This window comes from Haliotis asinina, chromosome 12, assembly GCF_037392515.1.
Source record: "Haliotis asinina isolate JCU_RB_2024 chromosome 12, JCU_Hal_asi_v2, whole genome shotgun sequence".
Taxonomy (NCBI): Eukaryota; Metazoa; Mollusca; class Gastropoda; order Lepetellida; family Haliotidae; genus Haliotis; species Haliotis asinina.
This window is the reverse complement of record NC_090291.1, coordinates 27,555,254-27,578,240: the sequence shown is the minus strand read 5'-3', so window position 1 is coordinate 27,578,240 and position 22,987 is coordinate 27,555,254. Positions and strand designations below refer to the sequence as shown.

The 22,987-nt window shown below is 39.7% G+C and overlaps 1 protein-coding gene across 4 annotated transcripts in view; it reads right to left on the bottom strand.

Annotated features, from left to right (window-relative positions):
• The window catches only part of LOC137258440 (short transient receptor potential channel 7-like), a 68,605-nt gene extending 48,737 nt beyond the window's left edge, over positions 1-19,868 (bottom strand). For 2 of the 4 annotated variants that reach the window (XM_067796121.1, XM_067796122.1), the window contains exon 1: positions 6,649-6,853. In XM_067796121.1, coding sequence (XP_067652222.1) covers positions 6,649-6,708 — 60 coding nt within the window. In that variant the 5' untranslated portion in view covers positions 6,709-6,853. Of the gene's footprint in view, positions 1-6,648; positions 6,854-14,225; positions 14,305-19,783 lie in introns of those variants that run through there. The other 2 variants (XM_067796124.1, XM_067796123.1) reach the window with 2 other exon arrangements.
• Positions 19,869-22,987: the final 3,119 nt, after the last annotated feature.

The window sequence follows — 22,987 nt, the reverse complement described above, 5'->3', positions numbered from 1 at the left end:
ACTTTGTGATATTATTGTGATCATGCATACAGGAATTAGTTGAAACGTTCTCCAGGTGCCACATCATGGCCTTTAGGGATGTCTGTTTATTCAATGTGCTTGGCTTGTTGGATCTCAAGGAAGGAAGAGAGGATACAGTGACATACGTTAAGCTCATTATGTCATTCATTATTGAAAAGTGAAATTCATTAATTTTATTTTTGTATGTCCATACTTTTGTGATCCCCAAACAAGTTCATACCAAAATGCTGTCAACCATCCTGTTTCTCTATTTTGTTTTCTCTATTCAACAGATGAAGCTGCCATATACAAAGTGGCGACATGTGTTACAATTACAAGTATATTTCTGTCAGAAACTATGTATTACCATGTATCCGAAAGCATTCCTTTGTATATGGGCCTCGCGTGGAATAGATACTTGTTTTCACCTTGAGTAGTGGCAAACATTCCCCAGGATATATGTCCAGATACACAATCTTTTGTATATATAGCCCCTGCTAAACAGCGTAACATAACAACACAGCATAATCTTGTTAACGAACCTTTATGATTTATAAGAAATTGTTCATCAGCATTTCCTTTCAGAACTCGATAACAATTTGTGAATAATAATAACATCCACAGATTACGAAGACACCGAAATTCTTTTTAAACTAAATACTAGTTCAGTTCACTAGAGCGGCCTCGCTGTCAACTGTATTCTAGCGATGTTGCATTCTCCATATTGTTTTCTGTGAAATAATAAGAACTTGGATAACATGCATTTTTTTCAAATTACGAATTATTTTAGCATAATTCTCCAGAGATATCTGCTCTTATGGACTTACCATATTTCGAAACCTGCAGAACCTCACAGGACCTTTCATTGTACATCACTCTTTACATAGTATCTCACTAGGGACTTGCAACAGTTCACATAGAAACATATGAAACTGATGAAAGCTCACGCGGAATCCAACACTCCTATTATACACACACATCACATCTAATAGCCTTCATAATGCACAGGAAGCGAATACATAAATGTGTTATTTTACATGACACAGTGCAACTCATGTCATATAATTATATATACACTGTAATATGATGGTTTCAAGGTATTGGCGTTGTGAATACACAGTGACCCATGTGAGAGCTAATACTAGAGTAGTTCAAAAATTCATTCGTTTGTTCAGATTCCACTCGACTCATTATTAATTTGTCACTAGTGAAGTAAAATCGACCTCTGGATTTTGACATGATGAATCAACTAGTCCGGGACCTGAGGACGTGAACGCTTTGCGCATGGTTAAACCACAAGGCGCGTCGACTTCACTGTACAAGGTGGGGTTGACGTCTACATCAACGTCAACAACTGGGCTAATGCCCTCACGTCAGCTAACTCCACCTGGTAGTAGGGCGTCAGCAACCTCTGGGCCCAACAACAAGACTAGACATGGGGGGTTGACGTCAACGTCAACGTCAACGTCAACGTCAACGACTCAGTTAATCAGTCAACCAGACTGCACCTGACAGTAGGACGACTAAGCTAATTCGGCGTTCATCGGCTACGCTGAACCTGACGTTCACCTATAATTGGTGATTACCAGATCTAGTGAAACAGTCACGCATATTCTGAAATATTTAGTCTTTTAGTTGGTTGATATCCAGTTGAAACCAGCACATGATCCTCATGTGACTACACACGCAAGTGGCTTAGATGAACTGATGAAACGTAAAGATTAAAGTCGGTGTGTGTACAGAATTTCAGAAGTTAGATGAACTGAGGAAACGTAAAGATTAAAGTCGGTGTGTGTAGAGAATTTCAGAAGTTAGATGAAGTGAGGAAACGTAAAAAGAAAATGCCGATAGCTTGATAGTTGATTGTATTGATGTTGAGATGTAAACATTGTTACACGTCCATTTGCCCGTGTAACTTGCCTCATATATCCCGCATTTGTCTTTAAGGACTGCAGCTGAACGAATTAGACAATCTAATTAATATATCAATTCTTTTACACCTACATTAGGACTGCAACCTGTTTATTTGGTGGATCACGAAGTTGCGGTGTTGCGTACCGCCGCAGTCAACCCTATTGAAGCTTTATCAGAACATTTTACATACATATCCACATGCAACATCAACATCAATAGTCCACATTATGACTACCACATAGACATGTCCCACAATCTCAACATCCAACATTCACATCCACATCCGCATTTTACATCCCATACACCACACCAACATGCGCATCCCACATTCACCATTTCCACATTCCACAACAACATCCATATCTGGACCCCTACACCAAATTCCATGTCCACATTTAACACAAACACCCATCCACGCTCCAGATCCATATCAACATCCACATTCCACATCTCTCGCATGTCGTTTTCGACCATATCATGAAACAACGGAATCAGTGGCAGGAAATCAAGGCTGGCCGCATGTGTCACGACCAACGACGTCGGAGCACGCCCGCAGCACGCGAGCCACGCCCGCGTGGATGTCATCAAACTGGAATGTTGCTCTAAGCAGCGTTAGACAACTCACTCAGTGTATACCATATCTCCGTTTCAAACGTCCGTGCATTGTCGACAGATGTAATATTATCGTAATTAAACTGATAAAAATGTGTGCAACTCCTGGCCAGTTTCATGTAGGGTTTATTTACATTTCATTATATAAATGACTGTGCATGAGAGAAATAACCTTTCAGGTTAAATCTGGAAAGAACTGCGAGAAACATTTCTGTTCAAATAACGTGCACTTGGAACCCTTAACATACCCAATACACTTCCGCACACATAATACTTTAATGGCGACATGAAATGCCTTCAGCAATATTGTTGGCCGCAGATGCTATTTACCGCGGCAAACAACCAAATGTTTGATGTTACAGAGGTTATTTGAGACTGATCACTTTTACCCTTTATGATTATGTGATTGTAGTAAAATATGTGCTCCTGTTTCGGAAAAAAACATGGTGTCCTATTTGTTATTTGCTGTACGCGGGTCTTGAAATCTACCCGTCTCCGTCGTGGAGACTTATTAATGTCTTTTTTGTGTCACACTGACGGTAATGCAAGGTAGTGCTTAAACAACGTCTTACGATGTGAATATATTCAGTAGAAAACATTTAGAGGCTTACTTACCAGGCATCACGTACTTAACAGCACGTACATATATGTGTGTTTATATGGAAAACCTATCTGAAGAGTGAGTCCACTGTTATGGGAAACAGGGAACGGGGGATGTATATACAACTTTTTTATCATTTTGTAAGCCCCTCTATGAATCGTTTTCGTCTGAGCACTTCGACCATAGTGTCTAGCCGTTTCCTTGTAATGAACCTATTGTTGAACAAATGATATTTTTAGGAAGATGCAATGCCTTTATACCGATGACGCTTTAATTTTACCGCCTGAAAAATGCCCTTAGTAAAATGACCTGAAACATTTCTCCTCTTGTGTAGCCTGTCTCACCATATGTAAATGTTTCCCAGCTTGTACAGCATCTCTCCCCGTATAAAATACCATACACATATCTTCAAGAAACCACGCGATAGATGCTTGTAGCATCGACAGACAAAACATGTATGTACGCTGACAGAATCTGAATGTGATAAATAACACTATTATGACGACAGTATTCACAGAGTTAATTGGATAAGCACATAAAAGAGAATTACAATCGATATCTCCAAGTAATTGTTGACAAGATATGCAGGTAGACGGATAAATGCTATGCCTTAGTATGAAATTGTTTCCTGTTTTCGTTCAGGCCTTCATACCTGTTTACAATATGTATATGACCTGAGGCCTTCACACGTGATACAGATTTTGATGATGATGACAAATGTCTTTTATGTGATTCTGAATTTGTAAAATGTGTAGTCGGGATTGGGGCAATGACGTTAAAACCATACTGTCGTATTACTTGTCTTGGTGGACGAGCGTCTGGACAGCATTACATGGACTTTGTGAAAACAAATTGCATTTACGGTGAAACTGGGTCTAGAACGAAAGTTTAACACTGTATAGCAGTGAAGCAGTGCGCGTTATTGGATTTATGGATTATTCACGAAAACCAACAGTCTTCAGCTGTGATCATTCTTTTCACCATGTATATTATTCAGTATGCATGAAATAAATCACACGTGGCCACTCGTTCTTATTTATAGATTATTAGTTTTGGTATAACAATATGTAGAGTCATTTCACAAGTAATAACTAGAAAGTTCAATTGTATGCCTTGGACAAGGACGTGCACCCATGCCCTGTGTAACCGCTGCATTGGACACTGGTCCACTGATCCCGCCTCTATCGACCACAGCTTACGAATCAGAGGAATCATTTCTTTCATCCCATCAACTTCCACTACATCTTCATCTATTGCTATAGCTCTGTCATCAATCATGCCCTTGTCTGTTGCTGCAATCTGCTCCCTATGTGAATATGTACACACGACGATTCCGTGGTTTTGCAAGATGAACTAAACTACATGTTGTTCATAACATTTTGTATAGATTGTGAAATGATTTATATTATAAGTTGTTCACAGGTTACGAGTGGCGCATGGACTGATAGGGTTCATCCGCAGGAAGGCGAGTTTTTTTTCAGCGTGTATAAACATTGAGCGAATTCCGTTTTCGCCTTCTTGCGAATTGTCGTCGTTTCCCAATTAACACGAACAAAAGGAGACTGAGTGTTTGTTCAAGCTCCCCCTACAAGGGCGAAGGAATCATTCCAACAGGTCGGAAACCAAACTACTACTACGTTAAAATAATATGTTCAAGGTTACAAACCTTCATTTGTTCACATACTGTACAAATTAAACTACAAACATATACAAGCAAACACTCACAGACCGCCATTACGATATTAGGATATATGTATGTGATAAATATTATGTTACATTGATTAAAAATGAAAAAATATTCTTACTTATTACACATATATACAGATGACTAAATTATAGATTGGAAATACTTTGTGGACACTACTCAACCATCTACTCATTTAACAATGTCCAACTTACAGTATTTAAACACGTTTAAGGATATAGGATGCCCTGACGGTGTAATTCCATGTTGTCATCGGGAGACTACCTTCGATCCAGGTAGTGGTGACGTAGTCGGCCAACTGATGACATGGGTCATCTAGCGGCATATCAGTTAGGGTTTGCAACCATAAAGCTAGAGAGGCAAACCAACCCATTTTAGGAATTTCTAAGTGCATTATTATTATTATTGTATATTAGTTCACAAACAACAGTTCACCAACATGACAAGATGAGAATTGTTCACCAACATGTTCAGGTATGTAAGGCGATAATCCTTCCCTAATCCCTTGTGCAAACAATGTAAAAACAATACCAATCATCAAAGAGTACCGCTCTTCTCCTTCCCGCGAGCAGTCGAAATTAAACATTCGACTTCGTGCGAATACCCCGGTTGATATACCCTCGATGTCTGTGTATGTTCCCTGAGTCTTTAACCAAACATCGAAGGTACATCAATGGGGCCATGGCCTCCGATGGATTACCGAACACCTCAATGTTACTGTTTGAAGCATTAATATTGGTATCGGATCGTACACTTCAGTGAACCCGTGTGAGTCAAAGATTCGAATCTTGCATCTTGCTTTTTTCCCGGCAGGTACTGTCTGATTAAAATCGCCGCGGTGAATATTACACCTTCTTAATATTCACAGGGACTAAATTTGAACGTTTTGTTCAAATTTATTTATTGGAATGCGAGGTAATTCTTTTCGTAGCCATAACTAGATTATGCAGACGATACAAGGAAAGCAAATTTAGAGTTATGTCCCCTCCATCGATTTGCATCCGCAGGATACCGGTTATTTCCGTACATCATGCGTGATTCAATGTTATTTGCAGCGGGGTACCTCGCTTGCAAGGGAGGTACATTGAAAGTATCAGAAGAGCCCTTAGCCAAACAGAAAACAACATTTATGAGTGATGTAAGAGAAAGGTGATTAATTACATTTTAAAACATCCCCTCCAAATAGTTATGGTTGATTTTTTAATTTTTCTTTTTCCTTTTTCCTTCAATTTATTTCAATTGATTATAGCACGTGACCTAATTTAAATTCACTGATTAAGCATCAGTTTTGCTTATACTGGATATAGTCGAAAAACCTACGAATAAGAAACGCTGGAAGCAGGACATTTGTCTCGACCATATTGTTAGTCCTCTCGAAGTTGAAGGAGACAGCTCCATCCAGATTAACCACCAAACGCTTCGCCATACGTCAAATGAATAGGATTTGAATTCTAAAATATACACCTTTGCATTAAACACCTCAGATGCATTAACTGACCATCTGCTGTGAAAATCTTTTGTCAGAATGTTGACATCAGCTCTGGATATGGAAACACAAAATCAACATATTTCACTGCGGTGAAATAATTAGTTTTTTATTCACTACACTCAAATAACGCATATTATGAACCATTTACTCCTACATGCGGTTGGTGTGTTTGTAACAAAATTGGTGTGAATTTATTTCTTAGCAACGTACAAGTTCAAATTGTTACAGCTAATGTTTGTAACAATTGAGTTTTCCAACACAAAACCTTGAACTCCTACGGTTTGTATACGATATGAGATGAAAGATATGCACGAAAAGAATATTTACCCCCAAACCGCGTTGTTTCGTTCTCATTATCGTCACAACTTGAGCTCCAATCGCATCCATTCTGGTGACTCGCTGTGTATACGTGAAGTAGAGTTATCCCCCTTAACAGAAAATGGCGTCGTTTGCTCACAAAAAGGATTCTTTCAGTCACATACGTTCACCAATTGTGCGCCGAAGGCCACCAAAGAGAGAGCGAAGATAAAATGACTCGCAATCATATTCAGCTACACCCATACCGAGAAACATGTTCCCACCCAAAACCGATGCGTAGATCGATGAAACATATTCGTAAACAATTAATAACGCAGTGATACGCCTTTGATCGATAACACGGCTTCTTCATCTAACTGACTACAGACAGTCTCAATATGAAATATGGTTCTCTATCCGACTTACTTCAAATCTATATAATTTGCTTCGGCATGCACGGTGGATGACGTAAAGTGCTTTGCCAGCACATAGGATCAAGGTGAGATAAGAAGGGTTGAGGACAGAGAATCTGTCGTTCTGCATACACTGTGGTACCCTTCATACATTTTCATCTCAGTTATTCCATCGCCCATAAATATCGTTCGCCCATTTAGTTTTTTAAATCAAATGTTGAATTGTTGGTGATAGAACACAGGTCCAACGATCGCGTAATATCATTCTTAACGTTTACCCTTTCGGATTGTCCAAATAATCACTGGAACGTGTTAACTATTCGCTTTGCATACGTACATATGTAACAAAGCAACAAATTGTAAACCCGACTGCTTGAAACTACTCGGATGTTCCTCAATATAAATAATGCTACGCGTTGTATTCCAATTCCATGTAAACATTGAAAATCTTGTGTTGAGTCCCTGTATTAAATATAGAAATACTATTTGTCCTTCAGTGTTTCAACAGTGACAGTGACAGTGACAGTGACAGTGACAGTGCGCGATCCAGCGTATGTTCATGCTGGGTATTAGCGGAAATGTTGCTGAACACTGATTGTAATCAGATATACTGGAATCAGAGAAACGCGAAATTGCAAGCACATCGATATATAGTTATTTCAATTAAAACAATGTCATGAATATACATACTCATTGGAACAAATAAAGGAACACACGGGATTGTTGTCATGTTTTATATTGCACTGTTTGTGAAAATCTGGAAATATATCAAGGAACACTTGTACCTTCATGTTTTCCCTTATTTCTTTCTATGAGGATATTTATCTATGGCTGACTACTGACTTCTAATATGATTCTCTAGGGGAACTGATCATTTTTGCACCATCTGTTATCAGATTCTTCCTTTATTCTTTGTTTTTCTTTTTTACATTTCTGTTGATTTTTGTTTTGTTTTGTTTTTTGTTTTTTTGGAGGGTGGGTTGGGGTGGTGTGATTCTTTTGTACAGTGTCGATGCTAATATCTTTCGGAAGACATTGTGCAACTATATAATATTATACAGCCTGCTACACTTTGTCATGTCCCACATCATAAGCTGCATGATATGAAGGCGTTAGGGTTTAGATAATGAGCTACATGTCATGTTGGTGCAAAGCCCGAACTGATGTACGATCCAGACAATTACTACACATGTATTACACCTGTAACCTCTCTTCATCCTAGAAAATGTAACATCTCCACTTCATTCTCGATATTAAACGAAATACAGATAGTGTTTCATTGATGAAGCAACAGGATTGCAGGACCGACTTTCCTTGTATGAACTGGAAAACCAGGCTGCACACTGTGTAAATCCACTTCATTCACAAAATGTACGCCTCAAACTTTTACCACTGTGCTGAAACAAGCGACTCAACATACAAACATACCCGTGGTAACTGGCAAAGGTGACGGATGTTCACTCTACAGCGGTGTAGGCGAGGACGGGTAATTAATTGATACAGTTCAGCGCAGTATTTATGACGATTTGAACAGTGGACAAATATACCTCAATTTCTATTTCATCTCATGCAAATGGATTTGTTCAAAATTGCCTCTGTTCACCCAGCAGAAGATGGGTACCCAGTGGGATAAAAAGCATGTAACTGTTAACCTTCTGTGGCTTCACAGGCAGTTTGGGTTGTCCGAGTTACAATTTAGCGCTTCTGAACAGTGCTATATTGGAAAAGACCTCTACACAAATGAATGTTATTATTATTCATCCACTATCCTTTTCCAGTATTTATACTCTAGTTTCAAACAAGGCGAAACTCCCGTTTGAATTGCACTAGTACTACATCGTTCGCAATACCAAATGTAACACACACGGAGCAGGACACGTACTCGTTCATCCTTACATGGTTTCTCCAACACTGCTTGTAAGGTGATATGTGTCTTGGTTTCCGGAACGTAACGGCGAGGCACAGGATGAGCGTTAGTTACGATCCTCCACGTACACGCAACTTCGCGTGATATCTTCCATGAACAATTGCCCTGTCGTTGACCATAAACACATTAAAGACCTGTTACATGCCACATCTGTTAGAGCTTTATCAGAACTAGCCAGAAATGCCTTAGCCTTAGGCCATGGAAGAATGAAGACAGTCAGGGCTTGGTTTTGTAAGCACTGACGTTTTATATATCGTTCAATGTTATATTTTATCGTTCCACTCATATTAATGAAAAAAATCAAAGGCAAAACAAATACAAGTAACAGTAAGTACAAGTAAGGAGATGAGTATCTCATATTTGTGCACCTGGGCATCAAAGAAGGGTTTCACTGACTCTTTTAATCAAGCAAGGCACTTGTAAATGGGGACATGATACGCTGCTTCTAGATAAGATACAAAATTCAGAGGTATCGATGTGTCATAGTGTATGGCCGTGGTACCCGTGAACAATCAGATAGCGTATGGCTCACTAGCAGTTGTATACCGCTAAATACAATCCTGTATCGTTAAACACTCATAGTTCCACACTGTTCTAAACCCATATTCACCTGTATATCGGAAAGACCATTACAACAGGACAAGAAGTAATTAGTCATCTGGCTACAGAATAGCATATAGCCAATGTTGTAGGCTTCTGGTGTCTACATGATAGACTCATCTCCCCATGCACACATACGCACACGGATATCTATCTACTATAAAACGCTGGGCTGAGGCTTCAAAGGATGAAAGTTTCACGGAATATTTTTTTTCATGACTTCAAACAGCATTTAAAAGATATGAGTGAGTGAGTTTCATTTTGCGTCGCACTCAGCAAAATTCCAGCTATATGGCTGCGGTCTGTACATAATCGTGTTTGGACCAGACATTCCAGTGATCAGCATCGCTCTGGGCAATGCGCAATTGGGAATCAATGAAATGTGTCAACAAAGTCAGCGAGCCTGACCAACCGATCTCATTTCTTACGACAAGCAGAGTCTCCTTTTATGACAAGTATGGGCTGCTGAAGACCTATTCTACCCGGATCTTCACGCGTCTTTAAAAGGTATGAATTCTCAACAATGGCATGACGTTTTAACCAGCAGCTGAAGATTTGATATATGCTCAACATGCAAAACAACTCTTGATGCTGAAAAATACCATTTAGACGAACCTTTGCTCGCCAGTTTGCTCTTGCAAGAGTCAGACAGACTGACAGAGGTCGGACATTAAGAATTCCCCGTGAGCAACGTATTGTGATTGATATGAAATCGAAGATCAATACCATTTATTTTGATATGCCCTTCACTTGACATCATCAGAGAAAAAACTTTCTTATCAAGTAATGTGATCAGGAACCCCTCAGTAAAGATGTTGTATAAAATTCTGCCAACAACTTCACACTCTATGCTTAAAACACTAAGAAGGGAAAATGATTGCATAATATCACTCATATTATTGTAACATATATTTGGGCCTATGGCCACAAATACATTATGGGAGTAAACACTAATCGAAAAAGTTATCAGTGATAGAGACTGTACCGGAAGTATGGCAGCTTCGTGAATAAGTCGAATTGTGTGTTCCATGTCGCATGCCCGTCTGGCTACTAGTTGTGCCACGTCAGAGTACACCCAAACTACGTATTCGTCTGGCTACTAATTGTGCCATCTCAAGATACATTCAAGCTACGTATTCATCTGGCTACTAAATGTACCGTATCAGGGTACAACCAAACTAAATATCTGTCTGGTTACTATTTGTACCCTGTCAGAGAACACTCAGAATAAGCATTCGTCTGGCTACAAATTGTACCATGCCAGGGTACACCTAAACTGACCCTCGTCATAGACTCCACCGGCTACCTGTTGTGGCACATCATGCGCCATTCTAACCACACAGTATCAATATGTGTGAAGTCACACCGCACACATCATACCGTTACATGTATGTAGGCTGCAACATGGCAGTGACGGCTGCTTGAAGCAGTAGAACAGCAAAACACCTACTTAAACGAATATTTTACAATGGCATGTTTGTAAAGCGCAATATGTATTCACTTCACATCATACCGTTACATGTATGTAGGCTGCAACATGGCAGTGACGGCTGCTTGAAGCAGTAGAACAGCAAAACACCTACTTAAACGAATATTTTACAATGGCATGTTTGTAAAGCGCAATATGTATTCACTTCACATCATACCGTTACATGTATGTAGGCTGCAACATGGCAGTGACGGCTGCTTGTAGCAGTAGAACAGCAAAACACCTGCTTAAACGAATATTTTACAATGACATGTTTGTAAAGCGCAATATGCATTCACTTCCATATCAACCAGCGCTGTTAGTGGTATCTTCACGAAGAGCGTAAGTGTATATTTGACTGATATACTGATTGAGGTCGGACACTATCTTCTTGTACATTTCCAGTATTTTTAACCTACACCCATCTTCTTAAACATGTTGACTATATACGCTTACCGAAGCTAGACATATGGGCCGATAAACTGAAATACATGTATTATACAGCCTCTCAAAAGGAAAAAAGGAACCCAACTTCACATACATAATCATGTACTTATACGTTAGTTAGTGTCTGAATATGAAAAGATACCAGAAACGGTTAATCAGTCGTCATGTGTTTAATATGGGGTTCAGAATTGTTTTGGACAATAGTGTTCTCAGTTTTTCAGGAGGTTAACGTTTTCATAACGCATAGTGTTTTTCTCAAATCCAGTTTTCAGGTAGAAACAGCTCAGAGAAGCATGACTGCGCTTATAAGTATGGGGAAGCTAGGGTCAGCATGCCTGTTCTCATACGTGTGGTGAAGCTCAGAGAAGCATGACTGCTAGAAAACGTGTGCTGAAGCTCAGAGAAGCATGACTGCTACAAAACGTGTGCTGAAGCTCAGAGAAGCATGACTGATCCCATAAGTGTGGTGAAGCTCGGGTCAGCATGACTGCTCCCATACGTATGGTGAAGTACACAGAAGCATGACTGCTACAATACGTATGGTGAAGCTCAGCTCAGCATGTCTATTCTTATACGTGTGTTGAAGCTCGGGTCAGCATGACTGATCCCATACGTGTGGTGAAGCTCAGAGAAGCATGAATGCTCCCATACGTATGGTGAAGCACAGAGAAGCATGATTGCTGTCATACGTATGGTGAAGCACAGAGAAGCATGACTGCTCCCATACGTATGGTGAAGCACAGAGAAGCATGAATGCTCCCATACGTATGGTGAAGCTCGGGTCAGCATGACTGTTACAATACGTGTGGTGAAATTCGGGTCAGCAAGACTGCTCACACACGTATTGTGAAGCTGACTGCACCCAGACAGACCTTGCCTGCGGATGTAATCGAACTTGAGCATGTGTCTGTTGTTTGACGCGAAAGTGTTATGTGCGGCGGTTTGATAAGAAACATTACTTCCTGTTCGCATGTTTTTATTACGTGATAGAATGTTCACTTTATTCTAGTTCCTCTTCAGAAGCTCCACATAAATATTAAATCAAATAATTGCTGAAGGTGTCATGTGCTGCGACCTGTGTGTTGTGTTTGACAGCAATACGTACCCCGTCAGTGAGCAGCTGATAAAAAGTGAACAAAACCTTATTGTTTAAATGCCTCATATACACAGTTAACATATACGTATTTCTCGCCAATGTTTTGCTGTTGTTTCCAGCGATGAAACATTATTTCCCCATAAAGACATATAATTGTTCGTCTATCTGGCGTATAATTTCGCTCCAGTGGAGTATGATGTGTCAGTTGTCGAGGTCGTCACCACAACGTTTATCCCACTCATGTTTGGGTTGAATAACAAAAACAACGCCAGTTCCAACATAAATACTGCCATCAACTCGTTCTTCTAGATCCGAAATTGCTCTATACATGACATGACATTGTGCCCCTAATTAGGTAATAGCTGACAAACTTGGAGAAAATGGGAGGCATTTTATGAAAATTGTAATTGATAGGGCGTTGTAAACTAATAGTCTTTTCACTATGCAATTATCTAAGCATCGAATCCATGTTATTACAGACATGGTCAACGTGTCATGGGTAGATCTGTCATGGTAGATGGCAGATATAGGATAGTTTGCCCTGAAACATATCGTTAAAATGTACTGTAGACAGATTCTGTCCCGTACCAAAACAGTTTTTCGAAGTAAGTGTGACCACTCGTTCCGCATATATGACATAAATAACCGGAAATGGCAGATTGATGAACAGCGAGATACATGGGAAAATACATGGAAATATTTATGGATTGAAGTAAGATTAATGAATAGAGGGATATACTGAGGCAATATGGGCAAGATGAGCGAATAAAGGTCAAAACGATGAATAAAGGAATATAAGAAGAACAAAGGAATATATGGACATTGTTTTTGTATGTTATTAAACTCCGCTGTCAGAAGTATCCCAGCTATATGGCGGAGAAGATCAAATGAATGGATTGAACAATTGAGGAATAGAGGAAGAAGAAGATAAACAGATGGGTGAATAAAATGACAGAAGGAAAGCTGTCATTAGAGGCAAGCAACACAAATGCTTTCAAGCTAAGCGTTGTTCAGCTCCAGTGACAGTGGGTCAGTCATAAAACTGAAGCTTAGGCTCGTCACACCAAAACACCAACACTTCGAACATAAACAAGAACATGCCTTTACCGGCTGTCATGGGTTCATAAGTACCTTTCCAATAACCTGTGCTGCACAGTGTCTATGGTTGTAGCAAACCTGATGACGACATACTCGAAGAGTTGTATTGCGCGAATGTGAGCAGAAAGGATAGGTCACATCAGTCGCAGGGGCTTTGATAACTCATTTACTTTACCGAGGGCAGCCAGGCTATTACGAGCATTAGATGCTACTATTAGGGACTGGTCAGTTTGTGTCCATAGCCTATACCTAGGAACGGAATGGGTGTTACGCTTGAATAATGCATAGCTGGGCAAGTAGTACGAGTTTACATGTTGTATGCCAACTGCGGAATAGCAACTGGTCAAGCGGAAGTATTTAGTATTTTGAATGGTTTGTTACACATGTGATTGAAGTAAACAACCAGTCAAATATTAGTATACTTTGATGAAGACAATATGAACTTATCTAAACCCATGCCATGCCATGTGTTAAAATACGATGCACATAAATCTTATTTATCCATCTATTTGATATGTCTGTCAGTTTGATTCGACGAAGTAGTTAGAGTTGCCTTACCTTTCTATGACGGTTCGCAGCGATCTTTATGGCTGCTAGATTGACAAAGCGAACAGACATTTTAGCTGGGTTAATCCAGATGAAGTAATTCAGTTGTCATTGTATGAAAGCTTAACACAGGCCTTGGATATCCAACTGCTTAATGCGCCACTCTTGGGAACTCTTCACATTTGACCTTCATTTCACGGCGGTAGTACCGCATGGCTAGGTCTCGTTTAAAACACGCTTATAAGCGGTATGTTTTAGAACTGCCCCACATCCGGGTCCTTAATCTATCAAACGTACCTGTGTCGCTTGAATATAAGATTAACATTCCTTCTGATGCCAAATTGTTACTCAGCGCCAAGATAAAGACATATTTTCTTTCCCAACACTTTACTACTCTTACAAGCTGCATCGTTTAGAACTGCCCCACATCCGGGTCGTTAATCTATCAAAAGAAACTGTGTCGTTCTAAGATAAGATTTACATTCCTTCTTCTGCCAAATTGTTACTGAGCGCCACGAAAGAGACATATCTCCTTTTCCAACATTTCAGTACCTCGCCAGCGTACATATTGGACACTTCCTTCTATTTAGATATTCAATGCCATCCTTTGTTCCACGGCATTGTGCATGGTTATGGACCCAATAAAGTATCACATGTCATTAGTACAATTACAAACCAAGCAGATATAAACGATTTTGCTAATTATGGTCAAGAGTGATATATGTCATTTCCATGAACGTATTCTTCCACCACTCCGATTTCCAATACCGTATATGGTATATCTTGCATCTTCGTATACAAACTTGTTTAAGTTGGTTTGTTGTTTAATACTGCATTCAGCAATATTCCAGCTACAGTAAACAATCGAGTCTGGACCAGACAATCTAGTGATCATCATCATGCGCATCGACCTACGCAATAGAGGTAAGATGACGTGTGTCAACCATCTGACTATCTGATCCCGTCATTGGCCTCTTTCAACAAACATGGGTTACTGAAGACACATTCTAAACCGGAACTTCCCTGGGTTTGCTGAAGTTACATTCAAAACCGGATCTATGGTGAATGTAAATTGTCTGCCCAAGGGTCGATCATTCTTGACCAATCGGTTCAGTTAGCATGGAATTTTTTTAAAAAAAATAACATGTTAAGATCCTGTTTACAATAGAGGGGTTGGTCACACCAAATTCGATAACCAGTTAATATTTCAAGTAACACCCCGAGTTGTCTTAATTTGATACAATGATCAGAATAATGCTGGTCTTTCCTTGGCTCTACTGATTGTATCATACATTATTAATGGTTTTGTTTCTAAATCTTTACACGCGTATTTAAACCGGCATCAACATCGTTCATGTTGTGACGTTTGGATGTAAAAAAATCCTGCTGCGTCGAAGAGACCTTAATTAGTATTGTCAAGTATTACGTCTATATAAACCGATATAACTGTATGATAACGTCACCCTTGTGTCCCCGATCCATTGTACTTCCATGCTGCGTTCTACACAGTATTGTATTGCCCATAGCATGGTGCTGGCCGGGGTATACTCCTGTCCTTGGTAAGATGTAATAGCATTATGGCAATTTATTTGCGGCACTATCCACTGTGGGAGCCAGTTTTCCATGATAAATAACTATGTCCTAGTGTGGGCGACTGTATGGTTTACATACAAACTACCTACATTCACACATCGAATAAAGATTATAAGCTCCGAAACCGTCTTCCACGTCTGTTCCCTCACCAGCTGTGACGATAACCCCGGGCTTAAACCCCAGAATGTGTTTCACGGCGTTTCAGAACTGGCTGGTTTCCTCAGGGTTGTAAAACATATGGAACCCGCCACATATCGGGCTATCCACTGCAAGCTGAAACATCGTGATATGACCGAAAAAACTGTTCCGTGCAAAGATCCATAAACGAGCTGCCCTGTGTCTGCACTCAATTAGAAATGAAATACAGCCGTGTATTATGACAGTACGAGGTATCACGTGACATCAGTGTACGCGTTAGACTGTCGACCTTGACAGTGACCAAGTCTGGAGCTGTACATGTGTTAGTTAGGACGCGAAGCCCTTATACATGTCTCAGTATGCCATTCCGTTGACAAAATATCATGTGAACGAATACCGGAAGACCTACTGCTTCAACATTGTCTCTCCACATGGCCTGTAGTGAATACTCATAAAGGGTTTGATAATGGGTGTATATATTCTAATGCCACCCCTGATTAAGTTGATGCCGTGGTATGAGTGTGTGTGTTAGTGTTCGTGTGTTAGTGTTAGTGTGTGTGTTAATGGTAGTGTGTGTGTGCTAGTTATAGTGTATGTGTTATTGTGAGTGTGTTAGTGCTAGTGTGTATATGTGTGGTAGTGTTAGTGTGTTGGTGTTAGTGCGTGCGTGCTTGCGTGCGTGTGTGTGTGTGTTCCAAGTTTTGGAGATTTGCTGGGAAAATATACTCATGAAGATTTCCTGTAGTCTTTGTACTTAACAGTGTGTTCTCCTTCTGGACTCCTTCTCCTTGGTCAAATTGTGCTATGGTATTATTCATCTTGAGGTGTAGGTACTTAAGTTTAATAGAAAAACACATCACTCATCTCATAAATGTTCGGACATTGAAGTAGCGACACTGATTGCAACCGTGTTCCAGTCAATCTGTAATGTGTCCGGCTCAAGGTTAAAGTGGTGTCCCTTTGCTTCGTTTTCGATTCTAGTGTTGAAAGCACTGGTAAAGGATGGTCTGCTCTTATAAGGAAGGATACAGTAGGCAAACTTAAACATGCATGTGGTCTTGTGTGTCCGGATTCACGTTGTGAAGCTGCCCAAATAGCCGATCGAGGTGAGGAATAGATGGTGGGTGGCACCTACATGACACAGGTGATCGAGGCTGTGGCGAACATCAGCATTCTCTTGTCACGATCTGTGAGGAAATCTCCATTCCAGTTGAATATCATGTCATGTCTACGAGAAGGTTATTTCATCACTATCTGTGAAGGAGGTCTTCCGGGTAAAATAAGTGGGTATATGTTGCATACTAACATTTCGTGGATGTAGCTGTTGTACTGTTAAACAGCATCGTCCAGAAAGTATCTGTCACACAGGCAGGCGAGGAGACTGGGGATGGTTGTGTGGGATGGACAGGTTCCCATACCTTGTCACTTCTATAGTTGATCCTGACTTGCTACGGAAGTGCCCCGTGATTGCCATGCATACCACTGGAACGTGGACGAAGCTGCTACCCCAACATTAGTCAATGACGTCATAATGAAAATTAATACTTAATTACTATTTAACATGTAACAAATAGACGCATTTTCAGATCAGCTGGAAACTAAACTGAGTTCCGAACAAAATGATGACAATGAGTCTGCAATAGGTGGGATGAGGTGAAGTTGGCTTTAACGTCCTACTTACGATTTTTCGCTCTTATGATTTTGACTGAAAATGGGCTTCACACATTGTGCCCATGAGGGGAATCGAACCCAGATTTTCAGCGTCACGAGTGAACGCTTTAAACACCAGGTTAACCCTAGGCTTTCGCTCACATGACGACATGCATGCGTGTGCATGTTTGGCTGCATGTAGTAGCCCAGGCTTAAGCTGGTTTTATAGAGCTAAGTCACAGTGAAGTTTGAATACCCCACTCACACACATTATACTGACTTCGAGCCTACCAGTCCTTTTCGTGCCCATTAATGTCGAGCGCCATATTTTAACGTCTTTTGGTATGATGCGTATGGAAGTATGAAATAAGCTGCCAATTTCAACTCGGTCACAGTTGTTTCTCAACCGAAACAAAATACCATTGCAAAACTCGTCCTTATGAAGTGTCAGCCATCCCACCAGTCTATGCACACGCCTAGCTATACAGTGGTGAAGAATAACTGTAGATGAAGAATGGCATTAAAAGACACCAGGATCGTTAAACAGAAGCCTCTCCGAGTCATAGTTGGCTTCATACGTATTACTGCAGAACATAGCGTGAGTACACGGGTGAAATACGTGAAGTCATTATCGTCAAGTCAGTGGTGTCTGTGAAGAAAATAAGATAATACAGTTTCACTTTCCATATGCATGAATATTGAAACTTGCCTTTAACAATAAAGATGTGAACTCAGTGAACACTGACCATGTGAAGTAAAAGAATGTAGTCTTGCTGATATTTTTAAAAGGTAAATAAAATAGAGTCATACATGTAGATATGCATGTATGTAAATAAAGAATCTGTGCAGTTGCATTTAGGATTTTCGGACGCTGGTTTTGACCCTGACTAGGGAATGATTCTAGCCTAGAATACTGTCACTCTGGAGTGATTTAGTCCTGCCATGTTGCCGGCTTCTAATAAAGGAAATCCGGTATATGACACCCAGTTCACATATGCGGGTCTGGTAATGTGAAAAATCCCAATTCTGAACTGATAATATAGTCTTTGCAAAACTATGAAATTTTGTTAAATTTTGTGAAAAGCAAACTATGAGATAAAATCTCTAAAAATGTACTTTTCTACCCAATTGTCTGGAGTTAAAATGTAAAACGGCTACATAGAGCTATTGAAGAAAGCTTTTAAACAGATATCAATTGCATTATAACTGACGCTTACGAATGTGAACGTGCAACTTTCGGAGTTGATTTGTACCACATAAAGTTAGATCGCTTTAGAGCTTGATTTGTTAAGTAACATGTAAGTATCTTGACCCAGAAAACAAAGGGAAAGAAGCAAAAATGATTTCTTTGTCATTATTTTTAGACGAGATATAAAATATTAAATTTTGCATGGCGGCTATTCAAACTGGCCAAATGAAATTTCATACTTGAATCAGCAAGTGCACGCTATTTGTGAACGGAGAGCGGCGTTTTCGACCAAAGAAAGGAAAGACTAAAACTCGCAACCTGAAAATTCTTGCCACAGATTGTGTTGTGCAGTCGCAGTTTGCTATGCGAGTAATATGTGACAACATTCAAGACAAAAGTCAAGAAGACATGGTACACAGACGCCATGGTATTGTGGTAATGGAAAATATAACTAGTTATTTGTCAGCCGAGGAAATACAGTATCTTTGTTAACATGTATTGCCACTTATACAGCAAATTATTTTATGCAGTCATACAAATAGCTTGAAATATTATCTGGTGTCTGCCTTCTATAACAATATATAACAGAGAATGTCGACACAACAGAACAACCGGTATCGATTAACCCTAAAGGGCAAAATTGTGGTGACCATATGACACATTCGAGAAAACAGGTGTGTGTCAGGGACAGCTTATAATGAAAATCACAGTAAATTTGTCAAGTACTGTTTTTGAGTTTGCCAAACATATTATATTAACATGTGTCTGCATTTTTAATACATAATCATAAGTGGGAAAATCAAGTTCTTAATCTCTGAATTAACAATAGACTATCGGGTACTCGAGGAACCTGATAGGAAACTGAGGTTTTGATCATGAAGTATTGCGTGTTTCAAACACTGGCTGTCATTCCTCCTTCAAGAACACACGTTGATGGCTACATCGTATTGCAAGTTTTAGGAAAATAAAAAAAATGGGATATCATTAAATGTACACTCACCGATAACTATTTCTACTCCGGGACTATGTCTACTCCTCAAGGAACCAGGGCCTATAGTATCTTTTGCTATATTTCTTGAAGGGAGGTTGAAGACGTCTTGATGGGCGTAGCAGACAAAAGGCAAATCTCCTATGTTGTACTAATAATTCCCTAGCATATGAGCACCACCTTGCAAATCTTGCCACACCTATGACAGTGCTTGTCGCAGAGGATGTCACTCATGTTATAGGTAATTATTACCTGCATGGCAGGGTGACTTGATCCTCAAAATAAGGACAAGTGAACTAATGCGGTCAGCACTTTCATCAAGGGAGTAATCATAACAGCGTAAAGGATTTTTCTTTTATGACAGAGGCTTTCGGGATGAGTTGCGCTTATATCTTTGCCTTGGCTTTGATGCCACATATGCAAAGGCTGTTCTGATTCTCGTAGCTGTGAATAGGGAGGTGTTATGATTGTAAAGGATTGTTATATGTTGTCCCTGGTGTATCAGTTTTGCATGACTCTATAATATAATTAATCACTACAGTAATACAAATGCGGGTGAAACATTGAATGAACGAGGAAGATACTTGATTTCAAGGAATCTAATAGGTCAGCCTTCAAACAGTGTTCTGTGTGGTCAGCTTGATACCTGAGCAAATATGTTAGACGTGAGAATGTGAAGTATCCTTGCAACAAATTACTTGTGTATGATTCATTTTTTAAACAGGAAATATCCTCAAGTTTACATGTATATATTTCTTCAAGGAATATATACGTTCATTCATAACATCATAAAACTATTTCCATTTAATCTTAATCTTTTGAAAAGTGAGGAGAGGTGTGTGATGATATAGACTGTCGAGGATGCGGGTGAAATTGTGCAGACTAACATATACATGACGTAGCAAGATTCTCCTTAGTTGTGATAGCGACTGACTGCTGTGGTCGAGCACGCTTACATTAGCAGGCATTTCGTTTAGTTCTATTATCAGCCTATCCCATCATCACTTTTATAGGTGCTTATGAATTTCCACGTGCCTCCTGAATATGCCATGTGCTGAAGCACTATTGTTATCAATGTAGCCATCATAATCATGATGATAAGTTAATATGTGCATTAGCCTAACTCGATAGGAATGGCATGTTCCTGAAAATATGTTTAACCCCTCAGCACAAGGTATTCATGTATTACGTCGAGACATCCAATTTGATGAAACAATGCAGACATTTACAAAGCTTATTCTGCATGCATACGAACTCGCTGCTTCAACCAGAACCAATTATAAATTTCCCACTGTATCGATAACAGTCATCTGCGTGGTTGTTTGCTTGGTCGCTGATTTGTTTGTTAACGTCGCTCTCTACAAAGTGACAACTCTATGACGATACATAAATAATTCAGTCTGGATCTGACAGGCCAGTGATTTGCATTATGAGATACGATTACAGAACAGGTGCTTATGAATTACCATCACAGTATTAATAATCCCAGGAGTAGGGAGAGCTGATGACATAGTTTTGGCCGTCATCGACATTTGAATACTCTTGTCACATAGTCCTTTCTTCAAGTTTGTAATGAGGTTGATATGAGATGTGTCAGTTCTAGCGAATGGCGAAGATGAATTGACAGTTTAAAAGCAAGTGCGATGCTTTGAAGCCATCACTTGTGTACAGGAGCATCTTGCTGATAAGAAAACACACCTTTGCTGCCTGAGCTTCACAGGGTTGGGAATCGAGTAACATAAATCATTATTTGGGTCATCAAATTCGTCACGTAGTCGTCATGCCACTTGATGGAACAGGTTAGAAGAAACGTTTGCACTGCTCTGGGTGATATTTATCCTCTGGCTGATACTGGGAACACGAGACTCTTTCTTACATCGTTCAACAAAATCGACTTCAAAACAACATACATTTTTGCCATAGGCGTTTCGTAAGAGAGTGAGTCGTAAATTATCCATAAATGCAATAACACATGACAACATGTCGAAATGTATTGTTGTCATATGTTATTGTATTTATGGAAAACTGACAACTCGCCGCATGTATGGAACAGTTTGGTGGGATAGCTTCTTGCCATTGATATGCTATCATTATTGTTTAGCAATATTTACTTTACCCGTCTTATGTAACCAGATGTAGCCATATCAAACTATACCCATGTTGCGCCAAACGGTCTGTCGTCTCTATCGCCTTGTCACAAATACCACATGTTATTCTGTCTACATGTCTGATCTCATATGGAGCAATGGGGTAGCCTAGTGGTTCAAGCGTCGTCTCGCCGAAAATACGGGTTCGATTCCCCAGATGTATGAAGCCCATGTCTGGTGTCCTCCGCCGTGACATCGCTGGAATATTGCTAGAAACAGAGTAAAATCATGCCCACTCACTCACTCACTCACAATGATCTCACTTTGTGTCGTTTTCTTTCATATTTGGAATGTAAATACCTATGCGAGTGGTTACGGATCTACAGTGCACGTCAATGATCCAGCAGTGAATACACCACTCCATACCGCCTACGCTTGTACAGGATATCTATATAGAAGAGAAATGCGACAGTCAGAAGAACTGACATATTTAAAGGGTACAATGTGGAATCATGAACATACCTAGTTATCGGAGTCATCGTTCTGACACAGCACGTCTCTCTTCTTCAGGTGGTTTCTACATTCTGGTATAATGTCATGGTTCAGTAAGTAAAACAGTAGCGCAACCTCGCAATATTCCGTTTTTATTACTCTCTACTTCCGGCGTTACCAATAAAACTAAATATATATGTATCATTGTACCATAGGGAAAACATTTCCCTCTGTACCGATATACAGCAAAATGAGATTCTTGTTTCACATATTCTCTTTGTTAGGTGTATTCAGCTAATGTCCTGGGCTACAATCATTCATTTTCAGTATTATTGGAAATGTCGATTTGATCTGTGGCTGTTGGAAGATTTTTAATTCTTTAGTTCCCTCCAACGGTGTGTATACTGTCATTATGTGTTTTCAGGTTACCGGTTAAGATTGACAAACAGCTTTCCCGACTTACTAATGACATTCTGGTGACAGTGGAAGTAAATGATACGGTGTGGGAGACAGATGATAATACATCAATACATTCACAGGCAGGTGCTATGGCTGTATTTTCCATTGTTGTTATTGTTAACTTCAGTGTACAATATGTGATAAATATTAAATTCTCATGAGTAGTAATGATTCTCCG